Raw genomic sequence first — 18,768 nt, 5'->3', positions numbered from 1 at the left:
GGAGAACATCCTAACTCTGGACAGGTGGGCTGACCTAGGTTTGTGAGGCCGACGTGCTAACCACTTATCCACCGGGCCTCTTAATGATTATGTAAATATGTAAGATTGTAGCCAAGGGCCAGTGAAGAAAATGTATGGATTTGAACCCAGGTCCCCCCACTGTAAGGCCGACGCGCTGGGCAACCCCAAACGCTGCTCTACTATATGTGCGTGTGATTGGTTCCTGGGGTGTTTTTGTGCATGTTTTTTTTCTATTTTGTTTCTGTTGGTTCTTGCGTTTAGGTTTTAGATTCAACTTTGTCAGTTTGAGTAAACACCTTCAACACTTAACAAGCATAATATTACTGCCGTTATTCATCTTGAAACAGAGTTAAAAGAGTGGAAAATATAAACCTCACATGTTTAGTGTGTCTTCCCACTTTTTCTGAAATTTGCCTTGTGTGCAACGTGTTTGTGAATCAATCCCGTGCCCCTCAGACACAAAGACCCAAACCCCCCCAAAATGAAAGTTAAAACAATTTTTTGGTGTTTCATAAGTGTTGCTTACCTTAATAGGAGCACGTGCACCTCGGGCACTTGTGGACCAGAAGTCTTCTGTAATCAAGCACAGCCCAACTGTGAAGAGAGAACCACCCTCTCCACAGGGTCGTATCAATAACACGAGGTATCGTTTTCAGTACCTTTATCATAAAAAGTGTTAAATCCACATATCCAATATGGCCTAAAGGTTTCTGTAACTACCTCTGTCTGTTTTATTGATGCAGTGAAAACCAGCAGTTTTTAAAGGAGGTTGTCCAGAGTGTCCTGGATGGACAAGGTGTTGGTTGGCTCAACATGAAAAAAGTGCGCCGCCTGCTGGAGAATGAGCAGCTTCGCATTTTTGTCCTGAGTAAACTCAACAGAGCCAGTCATTCAGAAGAGGATTCCAGACAGGAAATTATACGAGATGTGGTAAGATAATTATTTTCATTGTACTGCATTGAACTTACAGTGTACATTATACTTTTTCTTAAACCCTTTTGTCACATATGTTGCCGTGTTTTGACAAAAAAGTCGTAATATTTTCTTTGTTTTAGGACATTATAATTTATCCTTACAGAATATCTTGTTAATGATTTGTTTTTTTTTCACTCTGTACTTTTTTTTGAACTGACTATAGAAACCAACACATCTGACATTTCCACTTATCACCAGTTTAATTCAAGATAAACAATTTCTGAAATTTCATAAAAATTAATTCATTCTCACGTACTTGTAATATTTAAGGAGGTCAGCAGGAAGGTGTATAAAGGCATGCTGGACATATTGAAGTGTACAGTATCCAGTTTGGAGCATTCCTACACTAATGCAGGACTTGGGGGAATGGCCAGTGTGTTCACCTTATTGGAGATAGCACGCACTCATTATCAAACCAAAGGTAAGATTTACAGAGAATTAATCTGTCTTTAATAATATGAAATACTAAGTTATACATAGAAGAATTTTTGCGAGGAAGCATGGGCTTGTTCTGATAACATTGATCACATATTCGTCTTGCATTTGTACTAAATTTCTCTTTCATTTAACTAACATGCTCAGTCTTCCTCTAACATTAGTGAATTTGATGTGAGGCCCTTTTAATTTTGATAACTTGTCAGACCCTGAAAAGCGCAAGCGAAGCCCTACAGATAGTGCTGGAAGCCCGGGAAGTAAAGAGAGTCCAACTGGTCGTATGGAGACAGCCAGACCACAGGGTCTTCTGACCATTCCTCACCTGCAGCTGCCACATCACACAACAGGCAGAGGAACCCGACATTTTGACACTCGGAGCCTGAATGAAGAGAACTTTATTGCCTCGATTGGTGTGTACACCATTTCAGCTGGTTGCATGTGCACTTTGAGAATCCCTACAAAGTTCATCAACTCCAGAAATACTTTCTATCCTTTCTCTCCAACCATTCCCAAGAAAATACCTATCAATGACAAAGCAGGGGTTACAATATTCCTTACAATAATTCCTAATTGGCTTTTAAAATTTGGTTGCACCTCAGGCATTGTGTAAATCGTTTTTTCTGGTCAAGATGCAGAAAAACAAACCTTAACAGGAAAAGCTTTTATATATTAAAAGATGAAAATGTTTGGAATATTGTTTAGCCCCATGTCCCTGCTCGGTTTGCATTTGTCCTGCCTTTTTAAACATTTGTGCTCCTTCGCCCCTTAGGGCAGATGTCGTCAGCCACTCAGCACTTTGAATGCATGTTTTTTTTTATTCTTTTCTTCCTCTTTAAACCCAAATCTGCAGTAGCGGCCAAGTTAAACCAGAAAAGCATCACTACAAAAAATGACTGCTTTCTTGTGCCGTTACTGCAGGTTTTTCCAACATGTAGAAAACGGCAGTTCCTTTTGCTCTCAGCATGGATTGTGGAAACATAACTCCCAGGAAACAGTCCCAGTTAAGAACCAAATAGAAATACTAGTTTTATAATGGCCAAAGCACCAAGTACAGTAATTGATTTGAATTACTAGATCTATGTGATCATTTTTTCTGGGTCTGTATGCCAGGGACACTTAAGTCAAGCTACGTGACGCACTTTCAACCTTGCAACCCTTTTCTTCCTCTTAGAAGTTGCACCCTCAATTCTACAGAATGTTGTGAGATGTGCATCCCAGCTTTTGCAACTGCTACCATTTCACCCGGTGATTCGTCTGCCCATCAACCACATTCCATGCTCTTCTCCAATTAGATGCCCCGCTCTAATCTGTTTCACTGGAGAGCCAAACCAGTTTAATTCACAAAGAGTGTTCTCTGCTCTGAGTCTGAGTCATTTGTGACTTTGGTGTGGCTCCCCGGATGCTTTGAGTGTTTTGTAATGTTACCATCGTTGCTATTTCACAGAAGGGACGTAACTCGGAACGGCCATAATTGTTGGCACATAACAAAACATTCAACTGATGCCATTCAGTAGTAATGACATTTTTTTTAAGTTTATGTTGAACTTTATTTTGATTTCATTGCTCATCAACCATACATACTTTTCCAATCTGCTCTCTGACTATCTGTCTTTCTCTCCTTGCTTGCATTGCATCTTGGGTAGAATTGTGGAGCAAGCACCAGGATAAGCAAAAATCAATGGAAAAACCACAGAGTAAGAAACTTCACACATCCCGCCCAAAAAAACAAAAGGATTAGAGTCTTAAGTTGTTGACTCTTCTACCTCTCTCTGTCTTTTCGTAGTAAACTACCGTGTATTTTCCTCATTATAGACTAAAAAATAATACATAGGCACCAGTGTGATGTTTAATATCAACTCAAAAAAAGTCAGATGGTATTAGTGTTTATATGCAATTCTAAAAACATGTTAAATTCAATTCATTGCTATAGTTTTAGGGTTAGGCTAATTCATAAGTTTTCTTAATACAATATCTTGTCTAATAATTAGCATACATTTCCAGATGCTGCCCTTTTCTTCTCTATTCTTTCTAGTGTCTTGTTTTTTTTAATATTTTTAATTTTGAAAATATTTTTGAAGGTGTTTGTAAATGTTTCATCTTTTAAAAATAACTACATGTGTCATAATCCACCAAGGGTGATAGAATCAGGCCAGTGACGCTTATTTTTCTCTCAGTTTGTCGGCATGCCTAACTGCCTGTGTCTGTGTGTTTTTGAGCCGCATCGGCAGCACTGACAAGAGTTTATTGTTGCGGTCTGTGATGGGAGTGTTACACTGCTACCTGCTCTGGCAGTTTTGTTTTCATTTGTGATTGTTTTTTTTCCACAGTTTTACTGCACTTTGGGCTTGCACCCTTCTTGCTTAACTGTCTGGTTGGCCTGAAGTCTCCTAATTTACATTGTTTGGACCAATCAATCTCGGTTTACTTACAGTCGTCATTCACATGAATTCACAGTTGGTCAATTTAGGATTTCAATGATATTGTGTATCTGTTTATTTTTATTTTTTTTTTTTTTAGCCTTCTTTAAACTCAGTAATAACTATGTAAATTCATGGTTATTTTTGGACTAAGGCGTACCATCAATGGCTAATTTATTTTCGTTAAAAAAGAATGCCTGATTATAAGGAGCTTGTGTCAACTTTTAATATTTGTTTTATTTATAGGTTTGATCAAATATACTTATGGCCCCGAAAAATCGGGTTTTAGGTTCTTTAAAGCATACACAGAATTTATTTATGGACAAAAAAAAAGGATTCTAAGTCTAAAAAAATGTTAATTGGAAATAGTTTGTTTCACAAAATGTTATTCAAACTCTAACCATCTGTGTTCTACAAGTAACAACTTAGAACATGAAGTAAAATAAAAAATACACATTCGTACGCTACATATTGTACATCTACCAAGTAATTAACGATGCTGCACATTTTTTTGTGTGTGTTTAAAATATCATTGAAATCCCAATCTTTCCATGACATTCATGTCTTTGGTGATTGTAGATAAAACAGAGCAGTAATGAAAAACTGAAGTTTTCATATGAGGTATAATGATCACATTTATAGTATTCTGATCAGATGGATTTATGCATCTGCCAAAATATTGCAGATGTAAATTGAAACCTGCATATTTTCAGTTGTTTTTTGCACAGTGGTGTTTTTGAATTGGAAGACTTTCAGCAAGGTAAGATTTAACAAATTATTGATCGTTTTTTGATAGTTGTTTTTGTCCTCAGGGGCTGAAGGCACAAAGCGCTCCCAGGTGACTGACGCAGAGGAGAAGAAATCTCAAATAAGTGCCGATAGTGGTCTCAGTGTCACCTCGGGGTCTCAGGTAAGTGCATGATGTGCTTATAGGTGTCTAAACTGGTCCTCATGGGCTGTAATGGATGCTGGTTTATCTTCCAACTAATGAAGAGTATATATTTTCTCCTATATTTTGTTTTTAAATACCAATTATAAATAAGTATTCAGTTGACTGCCGTTCAGAAGTAACTTCATTTGTTAAACTGCTGGATCCGTTGGAACAAAAACCTGCACAGACCGTGACCCTTTGTGAATGGCATAAACTGAAGTAAATATGAGAATCTCTGATAGCTTAAGTCAGAGGTATCCAAACCGGTCCTCAAGGGCTGTTATGTGTGCAGGTTTTTGTTCTAACACATACAGTTTAACCAATAAGGTTTCTGTTGAAAAAAGAAGCACCTGACTGCAATCCACTGATTACACTTCTACGATACAAGATTGGTGGAAAGGTTTCCTCTTTCAGATTGGAACCAAAACCCACACCCACTGTGACCCTTTGTGGAATAGTTTGAGTCACCACTGGCTTAAATTGTTAAATAAAGCTGGCTCAAGATGTGCTAGAGACTGATAGCAGCATTGTGCAGATGTAAAAATTGAAGTGCTTTTGTCTTTTTAATATTTTGTTCTCTTATCTTTTCAGAAAAGTGACACCGAATCTGTAACAAGTTCTGAACCTCCCATTTTAACAAGAAGTACAAGCCAAGACTCCGAAGCGAGCACAGTGGTAGGGCAGGACCAGCTCATATAGGTCATATTGACCCAATTTGACATCAGTGTTGAGAGTTATTGTATTTTACACTAATAAATCTCCATTTTTTTTAAATATGGTGACATAATAAGGCCATTCAAAGAGGCAAGGAAGCTAAATGTGTCAAGTACAAGGGGAAAAGCTGTCAAGTACAGGATTTTAATAATACTGTTTAATTTCCCTCTTAAGATAAGCAATAGCTCTGGAGAGACTCTGGGTGCTGACAGTGACCTGAGCAGCGCAATGGGAGATGGCATTGGTGGGAGAAGTTCTTTTCATTCAGCCCAATCCAGAGGGACCCTTTCAGACAGTGAGATTGAAACAAACCCTGCTACCAGCTCAGTCTTTGTAAGTTCAGAAATTATTCTTCAATCCTCATGGTTATAGTTCTATAAAACATCCTAATGTTTATAATATATATGACCTAACAAGTGGATACATTCTGAAACGCTAGAAAATCTTCGGGCATCTCATGCCAAAACACGTGAGATAAAAAAAATATATTACCGTATTTTCCACACTATAAGGCACACTGCATTATAAGGCGCACCTTCAATGGATTACACATTTTAAAAGCTTTCCATGTATAAGGCGCACCTTCAATGGATTACACAAATTTAATACCTTTCCATATATAAGGCGCACCTTCAATGGATTACACAAATTTAATACCTTTCCATATATAAGGCGCACCGCATTATAAGGCGCACCTTCAATGGATTACACATTTTAAAACCTTTCCATATATAAGGCGCTTAGGTTGAGGCTGGAGTTAGATTAATATGCATCCATTAGACAGTGCTGTGCTAAAGGGAATGTCACCAAAACAGTCAGATAGGTCAGTAAAACTTTATTAATAGATTGCAAATCAGCTTTCTGACAACTCTATTCACTCCCAAAATTAATAAACAACTGTTTTATTATTTTCTCTGAGGTAAAATATTAGTACTTTCGTGACATGGTTTAACAACAGCAAGATGTAAGTGCAACATTTATATCATATAGTGGAGAGATACTTTTCCTTCATTCAGTAAAGACGTATAAAAACATTCTGATGCTGTTACGGTTCATTAACGTGAGTGCAGTCACAATATAGTAACACTCGTAAGAGTGCAAAAATACAGTATTTTAATTGTAACACATTTGTATCCTTGGTGTGTTTTTTACCAGGGAAAGACTCACACGTTAAAAACTGGTGCAAAAGAACAAACATCGGCAAAAGGTGTGCCTGCTCAGCCAATGGAAGACATGAGTATGAGGATCTATCTTTGTGAAGGTCTGCTGGGTATGTTCAGTTTTGGTTGGAATCTCGCCAGACAGCCTGATTGTCTTTGTGTTGTTTGTGTTTTTGGTGCTTGGTCTACTCCTTTTTTTGTTTTTGTTTTATGGCTATTAACGTTTCTCAATTATGGCTTAACCCCCCTGCTTTTCTTCCCTCATGCTTGTTTTTCCCTCCTGGAAAATTCTTGTAGGCCGCGATAAGAGCTCCGTTTGGGATCAACTAGAGGATGCTGCCATGGAAACCTTTTCGCTAAGTAGGGCTAATCTATTGCTGTGGCCCTTTTTTCCTTTTGTGTGGTGTGCAAATGTTGTTCACTAAGCCTAGTACTTAATTTAATATATACTGTGCTCAATCAATTATCCGTAAATTCAAGCCGTGTGCTGTTTTTTTTTTTTTAAACAGCGATTTGGATTGGAAAGTAGTATGACAATTCTTTTGGCTCTTGTAATGTATCTCTGCATTACGGCATTTACGATTCCATATATTTGCTTTCTTCTGCTTATCTCTTCAAAATTTCCATGACTAATGCAAAAAAGAATGATTATAAACCAAAAAAAATGAAAAAATCCTTTTTTATTAGCTTATGCAAGTCCCATATTTTGTGGACTATAAGCCACATTTTTTATAGTTTTGCTGGGCCTGCAACTAATACTGAAGTGCAACTTCTTTTTCTTTCTCTAACCACCGAGAGGCTATGTTGTTTTCTAACGCTATTGTGTTAACTAACTTTTATGTTAACAGGCGCCTATTGTTACTTTCATGCATGTTTGTTTCTTGAGTTCTGATAAAAAAAAAAATTAAACAACAAGTCAAGCAAACGTTAAGGGAGTAATTTATTAATGATTCCTCTAATCTCGATAAAGTAGTTGTTCACTCGAATCTCTACATACTATGTTACAACTACCTCACAAATATAATTGCAGCAGCCTTAAACTTTTAATATGCACATTTTACATGTACATTATCGACATGTCTATTTTTTAAAATTTCCTTTTCTTCAATAAATTATTTTCATCTAATTTTCCTGAACCGCTTCAACCTCACTAGGGTCGCGGGGGGTGCTGGAGCCTATCCCAGCTGACTTCGGGCCAGAGGCGCAGGACACCCAGAATTGGTGGCCAGCCAATTGCAGGGCACAAGGAGACAGACAACCATTCACAATCACACTCATACCTAGACTGCCCAATCAGCCTAGCATGCATGTCTTTGCAATGTGGGAGGAAACCGGAGTACCCAGAGAAAACCCACACAGGCCGGGAGAACATGCAAACTCCACACAGGTGGACCGACCTGGATTTGAACACAGGACTTTAAGGCCGACGCACTAACCATTCAGCCGCAAGTTAATCTCTTTTTGAAACAAGCACAAATGTGAAGTACAGTGGCCAAGCGGTTAGTGCGTCGCCATCACAGTTCTGGGGTCAAGGGTTTGATCCCAGATTAATTCTTACTGTGTGAAATTTGCCTGTTCTCCCCGAGATTGTGTGGGTTTTGTTCGGGTAAACCAGTTTGCTCCCACATCCCAAAAACATGCAGAGTAGGCTGGTTGACCAGTCTAAATTTCTCTAAGTTTGAATGTGAGCGTGAAGAGTTGTCCGTCTCCTGGTGTCCTGCGGTTGGCTGGCCAACAATTTGAAGTTAGCTGGGATAGGCTCCAGCACTCCCTGTGACCCTTGAGAGGATAAGCATTTCAGGTTCTGAATTTTAAGTACAATTTCTATCATAATTAAAAAAAAAAGTGATCTAAAGTTCAAAATCTTGACCTCATAGTAAAAAGTTGAGAGTAGTTTTGGATTCGGCACCTGCAAATGAGTTAATAATAGCTAATAGAACTAACTAAAAAAAACAATTTACTCTGCCTTGTCATGCCTTGTGGACATGTTGAAGGTGTTTGCATGGTGTGACGCACATTTTTGAATGTTATGATGCTTACAGGTAAGGAACGCTCCACACTCTGGGACCAGGTGCAGTTTTGGGAGGACGCCTATTTGGATGCTGTCAGCTTAGAGCGTGAGGGCATGGGATTGGATCAGGGACCACAAGAGATGATCGAAAGGTTTGAAACATGAATTTACTGATTACAATCTATTTAGCAAAGCTTCTCCTGGTTGATTCACGGAATACCGAATTGCCGAATACCACAAGAACCTTGAATAATAACAGATCAGCCTTTGATTTGAAGAGGTCCTAGTCTGCTCCTTGAAGCTATTTCTGTCCCGCTATTCAAGTTAAACGCTCCTGACTGTATTTCTTATCTGCTTTCCAATAGGTACTTGTCATTGGGAGAACATGACCGTAAGCGTCTGGAGGACGACGAGGACAAACTCCTGGCTACACTGCTGCACAATATGATTGCTTACATGCTCATGATAAAAGTACAACATATTCTCATGAATACAAATGAAATATACATTCGTTTCTTTATACATTAAATGATTATTCCTGTAAATATTTTTTTAGGTGGACAAAACTGACCTCAGAAAGAAAGTGAGGCGCTTGATGGGCAAGTCCCACATTGGCCTTTCTTACAGCCAAGAGATCAATGAGTTGCTGGACAAATTGACCCAAATGGTCTGTATTTTTTTAAGGTGGCTATTGCAGTAGTTATGTATTTTTCCTTGACATCTTTTATACTTTTCTTCTGTTAGAATGGTCGCGAGTTGCATATCAGGCCCTGCGGAAGCCGTCATATCAAGAAGCAAACCTTTGTTGTACATGCTGGTACTGATACTAATGGAGACATTTTTTTTATGGAGGTTTGCATTGTCTTTAATATCTAAATTTGTATTCTAAATAGATTATTGGACTTATTGATGCAGAGCTTTAATATTTCACTCATTATTTATTAGGTATGTGATGACTGCATAGTCCTTCGCAGTAACATTGGCACAGTTTACGAGCGTTGGTGGTACGAGAAGCTCATCAACATGACTTACTGCCCCAAGACCAAGGTTCTATGTCTCTGGAGACGGAATGGCCAAGAGACACAACTTAATAAATTCTATACCAAAAAGGTTTGAAGTCAACCGACACACAGTTTTTCCAGGAAGTGTATCTATTTATTTTTTAACGACGTTCCCTCTGCCTTTTAGTGTCGTGAACTCTACTACTGTGTAAAAGATAGTATGGAAAGAGCTGCAGCCAGACAGCAGAGCTCCAAACCAGGTGGGGGTGTGTTTTATATTGCATGGTCTGGCCTCTTGAGTCAACTTAGAAAGGGTTACATTTTGTCGGTGATTACTGTTACTGTGCTGATACATTTGCCATACATTTTGTCAGTGATTACTGTTACTGTGCTGATACATTTGCCAATACAGTCAACATTTTATATAGAAATCGTTTTCAGTCCAATACACATGATATAAAACAATCCAATTAATTGTGATGAGTATTGGGGTAACTGTGTCCTTTGTTGCTCTGCAAACTACTGCATTTTCACGACTACAAGGCGCACTTGAAAGTCTTAAATTTTCTCCAAAATAGACGTTGCGCCTTATAATCCAGTGCGCCTTATATATGGAAAAAACTGAAAATCGAAGACGAAAAACCACCACTGTCGGATATTAAAAAAACAAACGCCTGAACTGAAACAATACTGTTAAATATGCAGATGCCATCTTAGTTTACAAAATCTTCCATCATATAGCTCCTCCCCCACTGCAAGATTTTATACAAAAAAATCCAAAACATCAACAATGGCTGGCTCTAGAGGTGACTGTGTAGTGAGTGCTTCATACCTGGAAGTCAATAACAATTACCGTATTTTCACGACTGTAAGGCGCACTTAAAAGTCTTAAATTTTCTCCAAAATAGACAGTGCGCCTTATAATACAGTATGCCTTATACTACAGTGCGCCTTATAATACAGTGCACCTTATATATGGAAAAATGTCATTCATTGAGGGTGCGCCTTATAATACGGTGCACCTTATAGTCGTGAAAATACGGTAGTTCATAATTATTTATCATGCCCTTAAAGAGGACTGTGTTCTGCCAGTAATGTAGAATTATACATTGTACATAATTCATTGAATTAATGTTGTTGTAAACTTGCAACTTGGCTATTAATTTTCTGTCCTGAATGGCTCTAAACTCAAGACTATTTTTGTTAGGTCCAGAGCTTGGTGGAGAGTTTCCTGTCCAAGATATGAAAACTGGCGAGGGAGGATTGCTTCAGGTCACCTTGGAAGGAATCAATCTGAAGTTCATGCACAGTCAGGTGAGTAGCATGGATCAGCGCATAAAAGGGGTTTCATACAATATACACTCAAGGGCATGAAAACTAAACTCATTCATGGAAATCGAGTTTTCATCCCATCTTACTCTATTTGCCTTTCTGCCCGTCTCTCCACTTTGCATTTCCTTTCACTTTGTGACTGTCTTCCTCTAGTGTTATCCACTTTAGCTCCCCTAGTTCAAAAATAGTTGTGTCAGGTCAAATGTTGATTGGCCTATTCTCACACTTGATAGTTTTTTTCTTAGCTTGTCTCTTTTGCAGTTTCGATTTAGCCACTTTCGTTTTGTTCTTGTGTGGTTGCCTGCATGCCTCCATTTGCCAATTAATATGAAGTATATTTAAGCATCTCTCCACCTGTTTCTTTTCATATCATAATATTGTGGGAGGAAATGAAACGCTGATGTGTGTGTGTGTGTGTGTGTTGTGCATCAGTGGTAAGACTGATGACCTTGAACAGACAAGACTTTTCATTAATAATTGGTTATTCAATAGCAACCTGGGCATTTTAAGTTTGGAACTGCAAACATTGTCATGTGTTGTCTTCATATCTGCACAGATAGTGAGTTAGAACAGATGGGCGGCACATTACAGGATGCTCTTTTGCTCTTTCATTTTACATGATGTGGACCAACAGACACTTTGACAACCAAAGCCTATATTTACCGTAGCTTGTGGTAATGAGCCCCTGACAATTTCCATATTTTTTTACTTAGAAATCATTGATTTTTTTTTGAATGAGCAGGATCCAGAAACTCGTAGTAAACATCTACAAGCTGTTATTTTGGCAAAAGGAACATCTATTGAAAATGTATTCTTTCTTTTTTTTTTCTCCACTCGTATAATTGGGTTTGAAGACCGTTTTATCTTCCATCAGTCTAATAAACTTACGATAATTCCTATAATGATAAAAGCAAATTTGTTCTATTTAAATCTTTTAAAACACCAACAGATATTCTTAAACAGTCGATCAGTAACTGCATCAAGCATCGGAAAGACCATATGAAGTCCGACAAATGCTGGTTGAAAACGGCCAATAGTCATTGGCCTTGCACCCTTTCGTTGGGGAGTAGCATGGATTTATATTATGATCTGATGCAATGTTTTCATGGACACTAATAACACTGATCTAATTGGTGATGATATACACTTCTGGTCCCGAGCAAATTATTTTTAAATGCGCAGATGGACTGAATAAAGTCATACCTCTCCTAACGAAATCAATTAGTACCAGAAATGGTTTTGTAGCGTGTTTTTTTTTTTGTAAGTAATGTTACATTTTACATGTAAAAAGCCTGTTCCGTTTAAGGCCCCAATACTACCGCCTATACCTATAATATAAATTCCAATGTTGTCTGAAATAGCAAATGGTAAAATAATAAATACATGAATAAAACAAATATTGAACCAATAAAATAATTAAGACCTGCACTAATTTATCTTTGGGGTTGGCCAACTATGGTCAAGATATACAATGGCGAGGAGGAGCCAGCCATTTGACACCTGAACGAAAACATGCGTACACAAGCATGTAAACAGTTAATTTTATACTACTATAATTGGTAAACTAGTATCGGCCATATTCCTTTGCGATATCACTCAACCGCATCACACTTTCATATTTTTTATCATCTCCTGTTTTACTTCTAGTGATAACATAGACCGCTTGAACCGCTTTTGGAGAATAAAGTTACGTTGTTTTACTTCTAGTGATAACATAGACCGCTTGAACCGCTTTTGGAGAATAAAGTTACGTTGAGCATACTAGAAAAACTGAGAAAACAACAGTAACGCTGTCCATCCTCACAAAAATCATTGATCTCTCATAGCAGATGGTAAGCCAGCAGGGTATCTGGAGATGGGAGACCAACTCGATCTGCCCAATTTCAAAATAAAATACAGAATGCTACAAGTGTATTTACGTTTCGTAGGAGTTAAGCAGCTGTTTGAATTTTTGAGATTTGGCATTTCGTAACTTGAATTTTCTTTCGTATTCTGAGACGTAAAGTTTACGTAAAGGCGTTTCGTAACTTGGATTATTCATTAGTTGGGCTTTTTCGTAAAGTGAGGTATGACTCTAGACTGAGCTGGAAATAGTAGTAGATGTATAATTAAGGTTTAGGTTCTGCATTCGTACTTTGTGTTTTTGTTCTTTATACATCTATGCGTTAGTATTAGTAATATACTGAAACATCAGCATTTACATTCAGTCTTGTCAGGTTAAATGAATTGGGCTTTTATCCTTGTCAGTGGCTGGCAATGAGTTAAATACTATTGGGGTAAAAATCTGTTAGTGTCTTTCTGTTTTGTAATCATGTGATCGGATATATTTAGTTCTTGACATTTTATTCAATTGTAATTTTACTTATTCATAAAAAATCATTTATAATCAAACTTTAATAGTGAAAAATAATAATAATAATAATACAATTATATTGAGAACAGACCTCAGTGTAGGATTAACATGACAGTTTTGGTTTATGGAGGCCACCCCAAATCTTAATTAATTACAGTGTTCCCCCGCTACTTCGCGGTTCAGCTATCGCGGACTCAAAGCTTCGCAGATTTTTTGGGGGAAAGAAAAAATACAAATATTACATTGAAACATTATTTACAGTTTTTTTTGTTATAACATGAATTTCACTCTCTCTACCCGTATTCTATATGGTGTACTGTATACAGGGGGGTAAAACAAAATAAAGATAAAATAAATACATAAATAAATAAAAAATTGGAATTAAATTTCAAATTAAGCATTTTTGAAGGGGAATCCCTACTTTGCGGAAATGCACTTATCCCGGTCCCCATTAACCGCGATAAGCGAAGGAACACTGTACCGCAAAGCGTGATGTGATCTTTCCAAGTTTAACATTTAATGAGCAAAATATTTACCTGCCCTTATTTAGGATTCATGAGAGCTGAAGTAAGAAATGAGTGATTATTGGTACCAAGCAGCAGGAACTAAGCGCCCATCACGGAGTGCCCCCTCAATTTTTTGTGCTTGTGTGTGCTGCCGGCCCTTGTTGCTGGAGGAGGAGGCATGGAGGGCTCTGGGAGGGAGGCGGCGAGCGGGGGTGGTGGGAAACTTAGGCCAAGGCAGTTTTTCAAATGCTCGGTGGGCTTTTTATCACCTTAATGGTCAGGGTCCGTAGGCTTTCGGCTAGATTGAGGACTAAATCTGTACGAGGCTTGCGGGGACAGTGTCGTTGAGTGTTTGTGCTCTTCTGTCCGATAATAATCCAAACCATTTCTCTCCCATGCTTTCTCCCCCTGCAAGGAGCGGAAGGTACACAACCTCTGCTGTGTTTGCTTCTTAGCAGTAACATCTTATGGGTTCCTTTTTTTGTTTTAATATTATTTTCTTTCAACCTTGTAGCTGTGTGTCCTTTTTCTCTTTGATATGAAAATTCCATGTATGCATCTATGGGCTACATTGTTTCGAACTGATTTTGAAACCAAAAAGCATTTTTAATCTTTGATATGACTTTCAACGCTGTCATCAAGTACTTGTTAGTTTTAAACAGTCCCACTGGATTTAACTATTGCCCATGTATCATGGAAACTTTTCATTGTGCCTTATTTTATTTTGTTTTTCCTTCCGTTGCTGTTAAAAGCGTGCATTCCACATGTAGTATTTGTTTTATTTGTTTTTTTTTTTTAATTTTTTTGGTTACCTTTCATAGTGAATAAGGCAAGCTATAATCTGGTTATTCTTTTGATATGGAATTGGAACTTTCATCCAGTACTGTTGAGTTAATAATGTTCTGTCTTGTGTTGTTTTTTTGTTTTTTGTTTTTTTTAGGTTTTCATAGAGCTGAGTCACATAAAAAAGTGCAATACAGTGAAAGGAGTCTTTGTCCTCGAGGAATTTGGTAATTACACCATCTATTGATTGTAGGCCTGTACATGGCACGGCAGTAACTCAGCTTCATGGCAAAAAAATAAAAATAATAAGGATTGGGCAGGAGCCTTAGACATACCGAAAAATCCAACATTTTATAATACACAGCTGAACTGGGGAGAAAAATAGTTTTTTTTCACAAAGCAAATCGCAAACAATGTTTTTTCTTGCTTCATAAAACCTAAATTGTGGAGTTACTTTATTTAGAATGTGTGGATTTTGTAAAAGGACAACGTCTATAGAACTCAATTTGTAGGCAAAATGCCTTCTGAAGAGAAATATATCTAATATACCCTTTAAAATGCCATTTGATGTTTCTGAGTTAAGATGGGGAAAAAAAATTCAGTCCAGAAGGCAGCACGCCAGCATGTATTTGTCGTGAATTATTTATAATGACGGCTCCTTATTTTGCATTCATTCCTACCTGTTTATTTTTATTTTTTTTAAATAACAGTTATTTTAACGATTACCCTTCATCCCAGACAAAGGTAAAAAAGAAAATAGTCACTGAAAGCAGGTAAAATACGCGTCCTGGTTTTACGAAGGTATGTCAAAGAGTATTTCATTAAACCACATGAATGGCTGTTCTTACTGGTTTATTTCCAGGATTGTGGAACAAACTAATGGGGAAGAAAAGTCTAAATAGGTTTCCGTTATGGTGGAGTGTTAGGAATAGCAAGCAGGCAGGCAGGCAGGCAGGAACTCAATTAGTTTCTCAAGGTTGAAGTGCAGCGCCAGGCTGGGTTACTGTCGTGTCTCTGTGCTGATTTTGTAATGTTGCCTTCATCTTTGCCACTATGAAAACCTTCATTCTCCAGCAGGTAAAGTGTTGTCACCTTTTTTTATTCAGACAAATTCTACACACACTATCTGTCCTTTCGACTCCTCCATGTACCCACCCTGTGCTCCCTCCATCAGCCGTGGTTCATTTGGGATGATAGGAAATCTTCCTGAGCTGCTATACTTTTCTTTCAGTTTTTTTTATATCTTTTAATTTCTAATGGCACTGGAAGAAGTGTTTTAACATTTCCTTGGTTTTTTTTCAGCCTCTTCTTCTCTGCTATGGGTTCAGTTACTAATGAAAAGTCAGACTGGGGCTGAATATATTTCCACTCTGCTTCTTTGTCACGCCCTATCACTTTCATCCCATTGGGCTATGGGGGAGGGGTTTGTTTTCGACTTCACTTTGGTGCAATTTGTATCCAAACAGTTATCTAAAAGAGCACCTTTTTATCTCACCCGTTTTTGTGGGCTACGCTCTGTCCTTAACTGTCTAAAGTGGATCATTGGAGCTTCATTATACTGCATTCCAAGTTCATATTTCATTTGAACAACCCACACACACACTACTCTGAAACTCTGAACTGTGATTGGCTTCAAACCTCTGACATTGTGTCCATTTTTGACTGTTGGGGTACGCGTGTGGCCCACGAGCGATTTGAAGCCATGTTCAGATTTGACTTCGTCAACAACTACAAAACTTTCAAACGCTAAACTGACTCAAGTTCCTGCCGCCCTTGAATTTCTGTTCTGTCTCTTGCATCGGCATAGTTCCTGAAACTAAAGAAGTGGTGATCCACAAGTACAAGACCCCCATGGTGAGTCCTGATAAGTATGCCGCTGACCACTGGGCCTATCTCACTCAATATGTGACTACTAAACTACTGAAAGATGCTTGAAAGATGCTTCTAAAAGAAACGAGGGTAGCTAATAAGACACTAAGACAAATTTTCACCATCGGACTTAATGTAGTAAGAAATCGATAATTTGCAGGTCACATAAATGTTATTTGTAGCAGATTTGTACAGCCAATATTGATGATATTTCAAGGAAAGGTAATCGTGAGGTGATTTACCATATGCACTCGCTTTTGTCGGACAAAAAAAATGATGACTAAATTGAGAGTACGGCTTATATGCGCATAAAAACTGAAGTATTTCGCTTTTAACATTGTGCTATTTGTCAATTTAGAATGAGTAAAACAAATACAACAATGATGAAAACATATCAACAACAGTAATTTGTAGCATATATTCTTTTTAACATGACCAAAAATAGCCATTTACCTCAAGAATTAAAGGTCTTAAGTGTAAAAAAAACAAAAATGTAATTGATTGAACATACAAGTATCAACTTTTGACGAGCTCGTAACTGTAATGACCACCGTCAAATTAATACGGAATGTGTTTTTTCCTTTAAATATTCTTCACGCAAAAAGCACTAAAATCACTGAAATACTCGCATCTCTTAAAGGAAATACTAAAAAGTAGTGTCCAAAATATTAAAAGCCTGGTGGACCATAAAAACCAACTGGGCTGATTCCAAAAATCTCAGCCATTATCCCTTTTTTCATGAGTTCCGTACACTTTGAAACAATCTTTTTTCACCGTCTGCCTCTTCTCCCACAGGCACATCAAATCTGTTACTCAGTCCTCTGCCTTTTCTCCTACGTGGCTGCTGTCAAGGGGAAGGAGACGGACGGAAAAGCCAAGATTCTATCGCCACGACCCCTCCCGAGTTAGTGAACCACCCCCCCCCTCCGCCGCCCTCTGAGCCTTCCATGTGCCTCGACTCGAGTTCCAACACCTCAGACAATCCTTCGGTGACCTGGAAGCACACAATGAGAGTAAATATTCCGTCAAGTCTTGTAAATACCCTTCTTTCGCCGGAAGTTTGTTCTCGTCCGTTTGTGTCTTTTTCTGCTCTCCGGGCAGAATTTCCTTAGGTGAAGCGAGTGCATGCAGGTCCCGTGCACCCAGTCCTTCCTTCTTAAAATTTATCGCGATGGTGTGCTTCTTTATTGTGCCGTCACTCTGTGAACGTGAAAAAAAAAAAAAATTCAAACGATCTTCGCTCAGTTCTCTTCTAATTCACTGTACTATTCCTGTCTGTGCCCTGCTGTGGATAAATTGCATGTTAAAAAACATTGAGGAATAAATATTATATATATTTATATATATATATAGTATTTATTTAATATATAAATATGGCTGTATATTTCTAAAAGGTTATACTCACAGACATGGAATTGCTTTAATGTGCAAATGGCTGGTTTGCCATTTCTTATCACAGGATGAACAATTTCCATGAGAGCTTTTAATTTGAAACCCGTCCTAGGATTGACGTGGCAATGGCGTCAGCGTGATGTGAACGTGCTTTGTCTCTTCCATGTTTGAACCTGGTAATCGTTTGCTACATTGGTCACGCTCCTGAAAAGCATTGTGCATAATTGTGAATGTGACCTTCAAAGACAACTTGGATCAGCTCTTTCGCTCATATGGAGGCCCTAACCTAATCAGTCAGTATTCGTTAGAATTCATTAATATTAACTTATCAAAGAACTATACTAAAGACTGGTGGTAGGACAACTTTCATATATGTCGTCTCGAAAAAGTACCCCAAAAAAATCTGTTTCATCCAACGCTGTTTTAGTGCTCTTAGCGTGTTAACTTAAGTTCCTCCGCGTCCAGCAATACGATGTCTTTCATAATCATCTCTACGAATACAAAAATAGGACATTTTACAAAATTCACCTCGTTTATCACAATAACCCCGAATCCATATGTCATTGTGAAACTGAGGAAAAAGCTTTGAACATTACCAGGTTCTTTGTTGTTACTGTTTTGACTGACTACTTGTCTTGTGAGGAAATAAATGCCATGTGTGAGTATTCTAGTAATTGGAGTATTTATAAAAGATGTACAGCTCTAAACGGCAAATAAAGACATCCATAACGTAATCCTGTGATTTTGATTTCAATTTTTATTGAACTTAAAGAAAACAAGAATCATACAACATGTAAATTAACAGCAGTTATATCACCAGCTCATTTAAAGAGGTTGCCACACAAATTCAATTGAATGCCAATGCCCT

The 18,768-nt window shown here is 37.9% G+C and overlaps 1 protein-coding gene across 29 annotated transcripts in view; it reads left to right on the top strand.

Annotated features, from left to right (window-relative positions):
• madd (MAP-kinase activating death domain) overlaps positions 1-18,634 on the top strand; it is a 34,078-nt gene extending 15,444 nt beyond the window's left edge. For 9 of the 29 annotated variants that reach the window (XM_077713363.1, XM_077713355.1, XM_077713361.1 and 6 more), the window contains 20 exons: positions 556-664; positions 765-951; positions 1,267-1,417; positions 1,638-1,841; positions 3,075-3,125; positions 4,661-4,758; positions 5,371-5,454; positions 5,668-5,826; positions 6,649-6,763; positions 6,951-7,013; positions 8,696-8,816; positions 9,030-9,135; positions 9,221-9,331; positions 9,409-9,516; positions 9,610-9,774; positions 9,853-9,925; positions 10,873-10,979; positions 14,797-14,866; positions 16,447-16,493; positions 17,304-18,634. In XM_077713363.1, coding sequence (XP_077569489.1) covers positions 556-664; positions 765-951; positions 1,267-1,417; positions 1,638-1,841; positions 3,075-3,125; positions 4,661-4,758; positions 5,371-5,454; positions 5,668-5,826; positions 6,649-6,763; positions 6,951-7,013; positions 8,696-8,816; positions 9,030-9,135; positions 9,221-9,331; positions 9,409-9,516; positions 9,610-9,774; positions 9,853-9,925; positions 10,873-10,979; positions 14,797-14,866; positions 16,447-16,493; positions 17,304-17,417 — 2,243 coding nt within the window. In that variant the 3' untranslated portion in view covers positions 17,418-18,634. The remainder of the gene's footprint in view (positions 1-555; positions 665-764; positions 952-1,266; positions 1,418-1,637; positions 1,842-3,074; positions 3,126-4,660; positions 4,759-5,370; positions 5,455-5,667; positions 5,827-6,648; positions 6,764-6,950; positions 7,014-8,695; positions 8,817-9,029; positions 9,136-9,220; positions 9,332-9,408; positions 9,517-9,609; positions 9,775-9,852; positions 9,926-10,872; positions 10,980-14,796; positions 14,867-16,446; positions 16,494-17,303) is intronic. The other 20 variants (XM_077713366.1, XM_077713371.1, XM_077713377.1 and 17 more) reach the window with 8 other exon arrangements.
• The last annotated feature ends 134 nt before the right edge of the window (positions 18,635-18,768 follow it).

The sequence above is a fragment of the Stigmatopora nigra genome, chromosome 3 (assembly GCF_051989575.1).
Source record: "Stigmatopora nigra isolate UIUO_SnigA chromosome 3, RoL_Snig_1.1, whole genome shotgun sequence".
NCBI lineage: Eukaryota > Metazoa > Chordata > Actinopteri > Syngnathiformes > Syngnathidae > Stigmatopora > Stigmatopora nigra.
The sequence above is the reverse complement of the archived record's forward strand: the minus strand, read 5'-3'. Positions and strand labels throughout refer to the sequence as shown.